At 34.0% G+C, this 12653-nt stretch overlaps 1 protein-coding gene and 1 pseudogene across 1 annotated transcript; one reads left to right on the top strand and one right to left on the bottom strand.

Moving 5' to 3' along the window:
• The first annotated feature begins 6513 nt into the window (after positions 1–6513).
• LOC145566155 (pentatricopeptide repeat-containing protein At3g62890 pseudogene) lies at positions 6514–8897 on the top strand (annotated as a pseudogene).
• A 1433-nt stretch (positions 8898–10330) lies between these two features.
• LOC145568375 (uncharacterized) lies at positions 10331–11911 on the bottom strand. The gene is made up of 3 exons (XM_081627803.1): positions 11369–11911; positions 11120–11250; positions 10331–10758 (listed from the first exon to the last, which is right to left on the bottom strand). The coding sequence occupies exons 1-3, from the start codon at positions 11802–11804 to the stop codon at positions 10645–10647; spliced, it is 681 nt and encodes a 226-aa protein (XP_081483929.1). The 5' UTR covers positions 11805–11911; the 3' UTR covers positions 10331–10644.
• Between the last annotated feature and the right edge of the window lie 742 nt (positions 11912–12653).

Raw genomic sequence — 12653 nt, 5'->3', positions numbered from 1 at the left:
GCATAAAAATGAACATATAACAAAAGTCAAATGAACATCTTCAATACGAGAATGAACAAATATATAATTTTAATTGAGCATTTTTTAATATATAATAACAAACAAGTACTTCGTATTAAAAATTGAAACAAATATCTTTTAATATGAGAATGAAAAAGTATAAAACTAATGAATATGATTTGATATAAACATAAATATTGTATTATGCAAATGAACACATTTCCATATGAAAATGAACATGTAATACAAAGAGAATGAACACAAATTAATCTGAAAATGATTGTAAATGAATATGAATTACATTTAAAATGATTTTTTTCCATCTACAAGGAACATTTATGATAGATACTAGCCAAAATTCATCACAAAACAATTTTTTTGTGACAAAATAAGTAATATTAAATAATAATTGATGGTTTAATTTCATAAATCAAATTGATAATTAGTCTTTAATTTTAGATATATTAAATTTATAATTTTTTTTTTGTTTTGCAATTATAATTCAATTATTATAATAGCAATCACTTACATTAAAAATTATGAGAAATCACAAACTCTAATTGAAATTCTTATTAGATCTGTGAATAATTCTAATGATTGTTTATTAATATGTAAATGAACATATACAAATATATAAATGAACATTTACCAAAATAAAAATGAACATTCATTAAAAAAAAGTTCATTACGAACTAAGTTTGCATTTCTATATTCCAAAATAAATCATATTATTCATTATATTAGGGCAATTAAACTCTATTTTTAATTTTTTGTCCAATAATTTTATAAGCTAATAACACACACCACAAGTTAAATCAACTTAAAATAGAGTATATAGAACATTATTCTAATATAATATTAAGAAATCATTATTACTAAGTAAATTTATAAGAAATCATGAACTAGTGAACTAATACTATTGAAATTTCATATTATTGAAGAATAAGGCAAATAAAAAGTTAGGTTTTGACTTTTTTTTTTCAAAAAGTAAACAAAATCATTAACTTACAATTTGAGTGTTTGGTCGTTCTTTTGTAGAAATTTTCTTCGATTTCTTGATTTCTTCTTTTACAAGTAGATTTCTTGATTTCTTCTTTTACAAGTAGAGATCTAAGAGCATTTTGATATATTTTTCAAGAATTTTTTTGAAGATTTTGGTAGTTTAATTAGGAGAGAGAATGTGGTAAAAAAATGATGAGAGAGAAAATTGTAAAATTAGGAGGAGAGAGAAATTTTAAATATTGGTAAAATTATAAAGAAAACCAATTTATAAGAGGAGAGAGAAAATGTAGAAATTTAAAGGGAGAAGAGGTGTAGCAATTTAGTGTTCTGGGGGGGTGTAGGCAATGATGCCTAAAGGGGGGTGTAAGTAACAACAACTACACCCGTTAAAGTCTCTCGGCCCAAATGGAATTCCCCCTTTGTTCTTCCAAGAAAATTGGCATTCCATCAAGAGTGATGTAATAAATGGAGTCCAGCACTTCTTCAAATCTGGGAGAATGTTAAAGGAAACAAATATGACTTATATCACTCTCATTTAGAAAACAAAGCAACCAAAAAGGGTGGATGAATTTAGGCCGATAAGCCTATGCAATTCGCTATATAAAGTAATTTCTAAATGCATGGTGAATAGACTTAAAGCGAGCTATCCTCCCAAAGTAAATTGGTGATTTCCAATATGCTTTTGTTCCAAGGAGGCTTATGGTGGATAATTGCTACATAGCTCAAGAGATTCTCACAAGGGTCAAGGGTGTAAAAAAAGGGTGGAAAATTTGAGGGTATTTTGAAGATTGATCTTAGCAAAGCTTATGATAGAGTGAGCTGAGAATTAGTTAGAAGAATCCTAGTCAAAATGGAGTTCCCAGCAAGCTGAATAAACTGGATCTTTCAATGTATCTCTACGGTCTATTATGTTGTTCTAGTGCATAGAGAGCCAGGTGAGATTTTCTTTCCAAAAGAAGAGCTAAGACAAGGTGATCCGTTCTCATCTCACCTTACTTATTCATCCGTTCAACCCAAAACCGCTTGCCATTATTTATAAATAATGGCAAGCGGTTTAACCCAAAACCGCTTGTCATTTCATATCTGAGGTTTTTTTTGGTGGGTTTTTCAAAGCGGATTTTAAAAACCGTTGGTCATTTGGGGCTTCCCATTTAGTTTTTTCTAATAGTGTGGAGTAGGTATTAATAATATAATTATATGCAAGAATTAATTTATGAAGTTAATGAAAATAGAGAATTTATAATAAAAAAATTCAACTTCATTCATTGCATTAAGAAAGAATGACCAATATTACAAAGGAAATTTGAAACAATAAAAATAACATCACATCAATTAAACCTAGCATAATACATGAATTTTAACTAAGTTAATTGATATTTAAACTAGCCTAAAAAATGTGAAAATTCTTGCTTTAACTTTGGGGAATTTATTGCAAATTTTGGTTTGAAAATTATTGATTTGAGAATTGTTTAAATCAATTAAAAAATCAGATTCCATTGAAACCAGAAAAAGAGCATTAATAACATAAAATTGTTGTGTTTTTATGCATAGCCCTTATGTATAGCAAAACCCTAGTATTATTTATGAATACAAGATCAAACAACGTAATACGAAGTACAAATCATCAATTCTAAGGCCTTGTTAGGTTGCAATGGGAAATAACTTTCCTTGATATTTACAATTCATGGGAAGTTATTTCACTCAAAGTAAAATTTCTAGGAAATTATTTTAATTTGTTTGATAAACATTAGAGAAATCACAATTCATAGGAATTTTGAATGAACTAAGAGGAGAAAAATCGAGACTATGTTCTCATAACATAAACATTACACACAAATTAAAGTAGATAAGCTCTGGTCCCCCTATGAGGTATGAGCTTAGGGCATGTACCGGAGTTTCTAAACTCTAATTTGCATTGTGTACTTGTCCTCCTAATACTTTTAAGGCGGCTCAGCGCACTTTCGATGGGGCTCTTCGATCTTCCTTGGAGCATATTGTTACTGCTTTGGGGTCTGGGTTTGGCGATTGGCAGTGGCGTCTTGTCACCTTACCATTTGCGTTTGGAGGGCTTGGTGTTTATTCTGCAAGTGATGTTCGTCATTATGCATTTCTTGCTTCTCAGTTGTAGTCTGCTGGGTCGCAAACACAACTTATATGGCATGCTGACATTGTTGGTCTTGGACGTGCCTTTGAGGATGCGTTGAGTCTGTTTAATGGAACGGTGGAGTCTGAAATTTTGAGTAATCTTAGTGAGGTCGCTGCCCCTAAACTCATGAAAAAATTGGCAGATATATATTTCACAGAGGTTACCGCTTCTGCAAAATCCGCTTATTCTTTAACTCCTCGACAATCAGCATTGTGGAAATCACAACAGGGAGATCACACCTCTGCTTGGCTTCGGGAGGTCTCTATTTCGGGGTTGGGTCAGACGATGAACGCCAAGACTTATCATTGTGTGTTGTGCTACCGGTTGGGTGTTCCATTATTCTCTATCACAACACCATGATCTGCTTGTTCAACAGGGTCGTCTTATACAAATTGGGGGCCCTGTGCTATATTAATTTCAATGTTTTAGAGTTTAACATATCGGTAGATCGGTAATAATGAAATGAAAATGACATAAACATTTAAGTAATCAAAAAAATATTAAGTTAACAATTTTTTTCGGGTACGTAAATATGCGAAAATGGCAAAAGATACATGATAATTTTGTATTTTATATATTTTATTAGATAGAAAGAATGAAAATAATTACAGTAGGAATGAAGGAAAAAGATAGAAAAGTGAGAATGGAAGGTTGTCTTCTTTAAGGTTCGAACCTCACAAGCAAGTGAAGCAACCAAGTGTAACAAAACAACTATGTCTATCTATTCCACCTCTAAGCCATCAAGGTAGTCTATTTAATACTTGCTACAAATGTTATTATTATACAATGTATTACAATTTGAGGCCCTTGAAATATATTGGGCCATTGGGGCCCTGTGCTGAGGACCAGCTTGCACAGGGCCTTAGCCGACTTTGTTGTTTAAGGGTTTTTGCTTGGGATACTTTTGGTGATCACGTGGTGTCTTGTGCTAGAATTGTGGGCATTAAATATCGGCATAATGTTGTTCGAGATACCCTTGTTGATGTTTGACATTGATCAGGGATTTCAACTAGAAAGGAAGTGGACATTGGGTTATCTGGAGGGAACGACGAGGCTCTCAGACCTACAGATGTGTTACTTTATTTATTCCTGGGATCATGGTCGCGATGTCTGTGTTGACTTGACAGGGTCTTCTCCATTGACATAGTCTGGGCATTCTGACTTTGTTCCTATACGGGTAGTGATTGATGCGACCAATCGGAAGCGGGTCAAGTACGAATCCAGTTGTCGAGCCATTGGATATGGCTTCCTTCCTTTCTCTTTCTCTTCTCTTGGGGAGTTAGAAAAAAAGGTTGTTGCATTGCTAAAGCGGATCCAGAAGTTCTCGAAAACTCGGGATATTGGGGCACATGATGCAGCTCATATCTTTATTAGGATCGGCTTTTTTTATAGCTGGAGGAGTAGGGGCCCATATTGTATCTCAGCTTCCTACTAATTTTCTATAAGTTGTATGACTTTATCTGTTTTTGAGATATAAAATAATAATAATAATAATTTTATCTATTTTTGAGATATAAAATAATAATAATAATAATAATAATAATAACAACAACAATAACAACAACAACAACAACAATAATAATAATAATGGTTTTTGCTGGGATATTTTCGGTGATCACGCGATGTCTTGTGCTGGTATTGTAGGCATTGAACATCGGCATAATGTTGTTCGGGATACCCTTGTTGATGTTTGCTATCGATTAGGGATTTCAGCTGGTAAGGAGATGGACATTGGGTTATCTGGAGGAAACGACGGGGCTTTCAGACCTGCAAATATGTTACTTTATTCATGGGATCGTGGTCGTGATGTTTGTGTTGACTTGACAGGGGTCTTCTCCATTGACACATTCTGGACTTTCTGACTTTGTTCCTGGACGAGTAGTGACTGATGCGGCCAATCGGAAGCGGGTCAAGTACGAATCCACTTGTCGAGCAATTGAATATGGCTTCCTTACTTTCTCTTCTCTTGGGGAGTTTGAAAAGGAGACTGTTGCATTGCTGAAACGGATCCAGAAGTTCTCGAATATTCTGGACATTGGGACGCGTGTTGCAGCTCATATCTTTACTAAGATCAACTTTTCTATAGCTAGAGGAGTGGGGGGCCAGATTGTATCTCGGCTTCCCACTAATTTTCTATAGGTTGTATAACTTTGTTTTTTTTAAGATATAATTTATTTTATTTTAAACAAATCAATTCATTAATAAAAAACCATCTGGCATTTACAAATGAAATCTAAATTAACAAATACATTTTTCCTCAAAAAAAAAAAAAAAAAAAAAAAAAAAAAAAAAAAAATTAACAAATACATAAAATTGAATCAAATCAGGTTCTTTTATCAAAGCTACGTCTGTTGAAAAGATCTTGCACTGTGGTACATCTCTCGCACACATCGCTGGAATATACAGTCTTTTCGAAGAGACGGTCTAACGATTTGTTGTAGCCGTAAGGATGATTTTCATCTTATTCGCCTGAACGCATTTGAAAACTTGACAACTGTTGCGATCCCAAATAAATCTTTACCAAAGAATTGACAATAGGGCCAAAGATGATTACCTTTTTGATGAACCCTAACACACAAACAAACCCTAAACATAAACAAACAACTAAACTAACACAAACTAACGACTCTACTATAGGAAGACACTCCACTATAGGGAGACACTCCAACATAGGGAGATGTTTTTGAGATATAATAGTAATAGTAATAGTAATAGCAGTAATAGTAATGATGATGATGATGATGATATAATAATAATAATAATAATAAAATTAATATTTAAATACGAGATTATTAATTACTTTCAGAATTAAATAATTTAAATGACACGTAAGCAAAATTGGCGAATGAGATTTTCCAGTTTAAATAAATTAAAAATAAAATATTATCTTTTGATAGTAGGAATTTTATCGAAATATAACATTTTTTAGCATATATATATATATATAATTATTTAAAAATGGAATATTCAAACAAACCGTGCATCGCACGGGCTTCATCTAGTAATACCCCCTCCATGTTTTAATAAAAGTTACACTTACCAAATCCGGCCGTGTTTTAATAAGTGTTACACTTCTTTTTTTAGCAAAAAGTTACATTAAAATATTATATCTCTCTCCTCTCATGGTCCCCATCCAAACCCACTACTATTTTTTTATTATATCCTTCCTCTCACATTCATTACTTTTTTAATAAACTATTAACTCCACTATCTTTCTTTTACAATTTTTTTAATACTCCAACTACCCCACTTACCTCTTATTTTATTTAAGTCAATTAAATTGTCTAAAACAATGTATCGGTCAAACTGTAACACTTAAAAAAACACGAAGGGAGTAATAATAATAGTAACAGTAATTTGGTATTATGATATCAACAACTCCAAGGCCTGAAAACATCCTGCCAATTTCCCGCCTAAAACTAATGCTTGCAAGTTATAGATCAATTTTTTTTCCAAGAAAACTTCTAAATTCCCCTGCCATTTTCAAGATGCTCAAATCTGCACCTTCATTTTCTCTCTCCAAAACCCGAATTCGAAAATCTCACTCTCTCACTCCATCAACTGAATTTCCCGCCAATTTCCAACCAACCAATTGTACCACATTCTCTCATCTGCTAAAGCAACGTCCTTCTCTCCCACATTTGAAGCAAATTCACGCTCAAATTTATACCCAATCTTTCTCCTCTAATCCCCACTTAATTTCGTCTCTAATTCACTCTTATCTCTCTTCTAATCGTCTAAATTCTGCAATTTATTTGTTTGATAATTACCCTTCTTCCCCAATTCCTACTTTGTTATGGAATTTGATGATAAGGGCTCATTCCAAAATTCGAAATTGTATAGAACCCATCAAGTATTTGATTCGAATGTTGTCGAATTCAAATGACGAATATTCTAGGGTTTTACCTGACGATTATACATTTACGTTTGTAATTACGTCGTGTTCGCATTATGATTCTTCTTTGTATGGAGAAATAGTTCATGGGATGATAATAAAATCTGGGTTTGGATCAGATTTGTTTGTTGGTAACTCATTGATTAATTTCTACTCTGTTTTTGCTAAAGTGGGTGATGCCCGTAAGGTGTTTGATGAAATGTCTGAGAGGGATGTTTTCTCATGGACTAGCCTCCTAGGTGGGTATGCCAAACATGGGGATATTGATAAAGCTTGTGACATTTTTCGTGCGATGCCTGTTCGTAGTGATGTGTCGTGGGTAGTTATGATTTCGGGTCTTGTTAGTAATGAGAGGTACATTGATGCCCTGGATTATTTTCGCGGTATGTTAAATGACAGTAAGAAGATGAAGCCTAATGAAGCTGCCCTTGTTTGTGCTTTATCAGCTTGTGCTAATTTGGGGGCTTTTGATCAAGGAAATTGGATTCATGTTTATATGGAGAGAAACAATATTCTAGAGAGTCCAAATATATGCACAGCTCTTATTGATATGTATGCCAAGTGTGGGAGGATAGATTGTGCAATTCGAGTTTTTAACAGAATTTCAAAGCGAGATGTTCATAATTTCACAAGCATGATATCTGGTTTGTCAATTCATGGTCTTGGAAAAGATGCTATGAGGGTTTTCTCGGACATGTTGGCTGAGGGTATTAGACCGAATGAGATTACCATGCTCGGAGTTTTGAATGGTTGTAGCCATTCAGGGCTAGTAGAAGAAAGCACCTCTACTTTCAATGACATGGAAACTTTATGGGGGATTGTTCCAAAGATTGAGCACTATGGATGCTATGTCGATTGTCTAGCTCGTTCTGGCCATTTGGAGAGAGCATTCGATGTAGTTAAAACCATGCCTATAGAACCTGATGCTGCTATATGGAGGGCTTTGCTTAGTGGATGCAGAACTCATCGCAACATTGTTCTAGGGGAGCAGATTTTGAATCATGTTCGACAACTTGGTTCCAGTGGCCAAGTTTTGCTGTCGAGTTTGTATGCTTATATGGGTAAATGGGAGAGTGTTTTTTCAATGAGAAAGCAAATGGGTGGCAGAAGGAATACATCAGAGCTTGGTTGCAGTTGGATCGAGGTGGATGGTATTACTCATGAGTTTCGTGTGGATGATCAACTACATCCTCAAATTTTAGAGATTCGAGAAAAGCTTGATGAAATTTTGGAGAAGGCTAAGTTGTTGGGGGGATATGTAACTAATACAACCCCGGTCACATTTGATTTGAGCGAGGAGGATAAAGAACGAGCAATATCATTGCACAGCGAAAAGTTAGCTATTGCATTCGGATTCTTGAGTACTAAACCTGGGAGTTTGATCAGAATAGTGAAAAACCTCAGGACTTGTGAGGACTGTCACTTAGCTTTGAAGGCAATTTCTCTTGTTTTTGACCAAGAAATAATTGTTCGAGACCGGTCACGTTTCCACGCCTTTAAACATGGGAAGTGCTCTTGCAATGACTATTGGTAGTCATTAGTCAATGCATAAGCAAAATCGCGGCATAAAAAACAAAGCAGGCGCGAATGATATCATTGCATACCTTTAAAAGCATTACAAAGTGGCATACTCATTACAAGCAAAGCTTTTTCTGCGAAACGAGGACCAAGATGTTTTACAAATGAGAAGATGAAATTCAAGCTAATTGGAGCTGTTTTGACCCATTTGAAGGCATGAACACCATCGAGCCACGCCCATCATCAGGTAAAAGCAAAGATTCCTAACTATGATTGCATGTGCATGGTCATCAACTTCATATCATGCTTGGTACCATCAATGATTGCAATTTTAGTCAGCTGATAATTATTTATATTATATGCTCTTCATATTCCTAAGTATAGGGACAAATTTTTAATGATACAAAGATATGGTATGTAATGGAATAAGATTAAATGGCCCACATTTAGGATTTTTGTTTATTTCTGTGGGCTCTAAAAGCATCAACCATTATGCACCTAATTGTTCATGCTTACAAAGTGTTTAAATGAGCTGGTTGTGGTTGTCCTTTCTAAAGCTTCATAAAAGTGAGCTATTTTTGTTAACCCACAGCAGAAAGTGAAAGCAAAGCTCTGCTTTTGTTGCCTTAGATGCCCTTTAATACTGAAAGCGAGAGTGAAGTAACGACTTGAACGTTATAAGTTCGGTTTTGATGGCTATTCGAATGTCAAAAATTATGCACATGCATGATGATTGCATATATTCTTGATTTAGAATCTCTTATACTACTATATAATGGACTTTCTTCCCACTGTAAGATCTTCCCTTTAGTAAGCCTAACACAAGTTGTTTGATGCGGATTTAGTGCAAATTCTATTTTTGAAACCCGGAGTTACATCTAGTGTATATAAGATTTAAGTGAGAAATGGAATGTTGGGAAATGATTATTCTTATATGAATATATGATTCCCCCTCCAGAAATGTATACATGAATAGATATTACAGTTGCTACTTGTTTGGAGAATTATAAGTTAACCAACTTAGCTTATGATTATTCTTGTTTGGAACATAGATACCAACTGATAACTAGCCCAGTTGAATACCATATTTATTTCTCAATTAAATATAATTATATACGTTATAGTTGTTCAAACAAGCTCTTGTAACATTTACATAAGTTCTATAAAATCTCAATTCAAGTAAACTAAGGTGAAAGGAGTGAAACCTTAATGAAGCAATACTAGCAAGTTGCAAATACTTAAATAAAGCTCTTGATCTTATTCTTTGTTGAAGTAGATCACTGAAAAATAAGTTTTCTGACAACAATTTTTGCACTTGAAAACTCCTAGTGGACTTAAACTACCTTGTTTTAAGTTTATGACACGAATTATGTATTGCTTTAAGCACACATTTTCTGAAATTTCTGATTTTGGGTTCAAAATTTTGGAAACTGTTTATTCATGTTGCATGCCAAACTCAATAATAATCAATAAAGTATGAAAAACTGAAAAAATGCTTATTGAAACCAATTATTAAGGTCTGTAACCGAATTATTCTCCCTTTATTTCTTTTTTTTTTTTTGGGGGGTATGCCTTGATTTTTATTTTCTTTGCTTCTGTCTCACTTTTAGATGGTCCATGCTTTACGCACACCCATTTAGCTGTTTTGATGTTTGAAGTTGTGGAGCATAATTTGTGTGAGGAAAAGGACTTAATGCATCCTATTACCATCACTCTTTTTATGACATCATTTTTATTTTAGAGCAAAAAACAATAATAATAATAACAACTAAACTAAGTAATTATCCTCCATAATTGTTGAAAAATTGTCATGGGAATAAAAATAAAGCCTAATTATGAGAAACAAGGATCACTTTGATACAACAATGTCATTTGCATTTTCCTCTGTTAAATATGTACAGTTTCTGCATGACCCGGATCATCATCTTCAAGACCCGGATTTGTTCTTCACTAATCTCCCAAATCCTCAAACCTCCTAATGTTTCGATTTTTCGAGTCTTCGAGATTTTATGGGATGATGGATGCTCAATCCTTATCCTCTGCTTCTCTCCTAGATGAAATGTGATTTTATTGATAACCATTATCAGCTAGTAGCTTCAGATATGCTGTGCAGAGAGGGTTGCCAGTTTTTTGGTCTTACTGTTCCTCCATTCGAAGCTGATGTTGTTCTGGATCGGCTCACATGTCTACTACTAACCTGAAAATTCAAGTTTCGTTTTATATAAGTAAACATTTCAATGGTGAAAAACTAATAAATTACATAGATCAATTCAGTGAATTATATTGTTATTGTCCTAAATTCATTGTCCTGGCTTTCTTTCCTAATCAAAAAATTAAGGAACAGGGAAAACAGGGGTTATGGAATTAATGGATTTTGGCTAAAACTATTTGAGGCCTAGATTAATTTAAGTTTAAATCTTTATTCTAAAGTTAAAAACAATGAAGAACAAAGTCAACTGATGCATTCAGTTTTTTTTTTTCCTGGGGTTTATGAACATTTACTTACCATTCAAAATTTGCTTAATGAAGTGAAATAACATTTTGGAGGGATTAATTACCTGATGGGTTTTCTCTGGTTGAGATCTTTTAGCAAATTTCTCAGCTTCTTTGAGTCCTTCTGAGTCTGCTAATTCTATACCATTTTTCTTCAACTTAGCTTGTTTCTTTGCCACCAAACCCTTCATAACTTCTGCAAAACACCCAAAAAATTAGCATGTATTCTTAATTCACCCTACTTCCTACACACTAGCTAATCTGACCAAACAAAAAAATGAAAGAAAAGGGTAGATAGAAAAACTATCACAAACCTTGAGTACTGATGAGCCTATAAACATGACCCAAAGCCAAAGTATCCGTCGGCCGAAGCAGCTTAACTCGAGTAATCCGCACAGTATTCCGCCCATCTACAGTTTCTGTGCTTTTGCTGTTACTCTTATTGTTACTGCCTTTGCTGGTGCTGTTGTTTTTCTGGCTGTTGTCGCCGCTGCTGCGGCTGTTGCTGTTATTTTTCTGGCTGTTGTTGCTGTTGTTGTTATTTTTCTGGCTGTTGTTGCTGGTTTTCTGGTTGTTGATGTTGGTGTTATTGGTGTGACAAATAGTGGTGGTGATAAGAAGAGCAACATAATGACCAGGGTTGAGTTTCATGATCTCACTTGCAGAAACAGACCAATACAGTTTATCAACCTTACCACTTGGGTGTTGGATTACTAGTGTTGCTGCATCTATGGCTTGGCAATTACCCATGTTTTTTCTCTCTCCTATTTCCTGCTTCAGACTTCAGAGAGTTTCAAAACACCAGAAACAAGGAAAGGCAGGGTATTTTTTTCCAGCACCTACTTCTTCTTCCTGTTTTTCTCTCTTTCCTCCCCCTCTTTATAGTCAGCACCCACCAAGAGTCTTTAGTAGTAATTCAGAAGTTAATGCATGCCCAGCTGTTTTTTTTACTAATTACAAGGCTTGCCCCATGTGTTCATAATAATATCACATCTCATGTGCGCCCGGTGCACACTATTTGTTTTTGCGTGACATACTACTCCTACTTCTGTGTAAGTTTAGCGTTTTAAAGTTGGTGTTTTAATACTTTGAGCTACCCTTTTATTTTAAAACCCGTCATTTATCTACATACTAGTATAACCTTAATATAGTCGCTAACAACATACTGTATAAATGCGTAAATGTACACACTTTTGAATAAGTTAGCATTTTAAGTTTATTTTGATGCTTTTGAGCTACCTTTTCGGTAAATCGTTTCTAAATACACACGGTATTTTAATATAATTTTAAAACAAATACATGAAGAACAATATCTATTATAAGTACTTAGATTATGTTCTTTTGAACTAATTTTCAGTTCAGGTCTATTCAATTCAACACGACTCATTTTAGTTCAAATTTGGCTTAAAATAATACACACTTTACACATAGTTGTATACCCGATGCACACAAAAAGAATTGTACCTATTAATTTTCAGTATGCCTGAGTAAGTATGACAACATCATATACAGTAGATTTTTTTCTCTAACTTTGAGGTTCTAATGGGTAAATTTACAGTTTTGCCCCTGCTCCATGTGAGTGTGATCAATGAGCTGTAA

The sequence above is a fragment of the Chenopodium album genome, chromosome 11 (genome assembly GCF_948465745.1).
Source record: "Chenopodium album chromosome 11, dcCheAlbu1.1, whole genome shotgun sequence".
NCBI classification, from domain to species: domain Eukaryota; kingdom Viridiplantae; phylum Streptophyta; class Magnoliopsida; order Caryophyllales; family Amaranthaceae; genus Chenopodium; species Chenopodium album.
This window is presented reverse-complemented; position numbering and strand designations above follow the sequence as displayed.

Coding starts and splice junctions, on each gene's coding strand:
- LOC145568375 (XM_081627803.1), bottom strand. CDS start 11,804: ATGGGTAATTGCCAAGCCATAGATGCAGCAACACTAGTAATCCAACAC. Junction 11,251..11,368: donor TAGGCTCATCAGTACTCAAG/GTTTGTGATAGT, acceptor GGTGTTTTGCAG/AAGTTATGAAGGGTTTGGTG. Junction 10,759..11,119: donor AACCAGAGAAAACCCATCAG/GTAATTAATCCC, acceptor TTGAATTTTCAG/GTTAGTAGTAGACATGTGAG.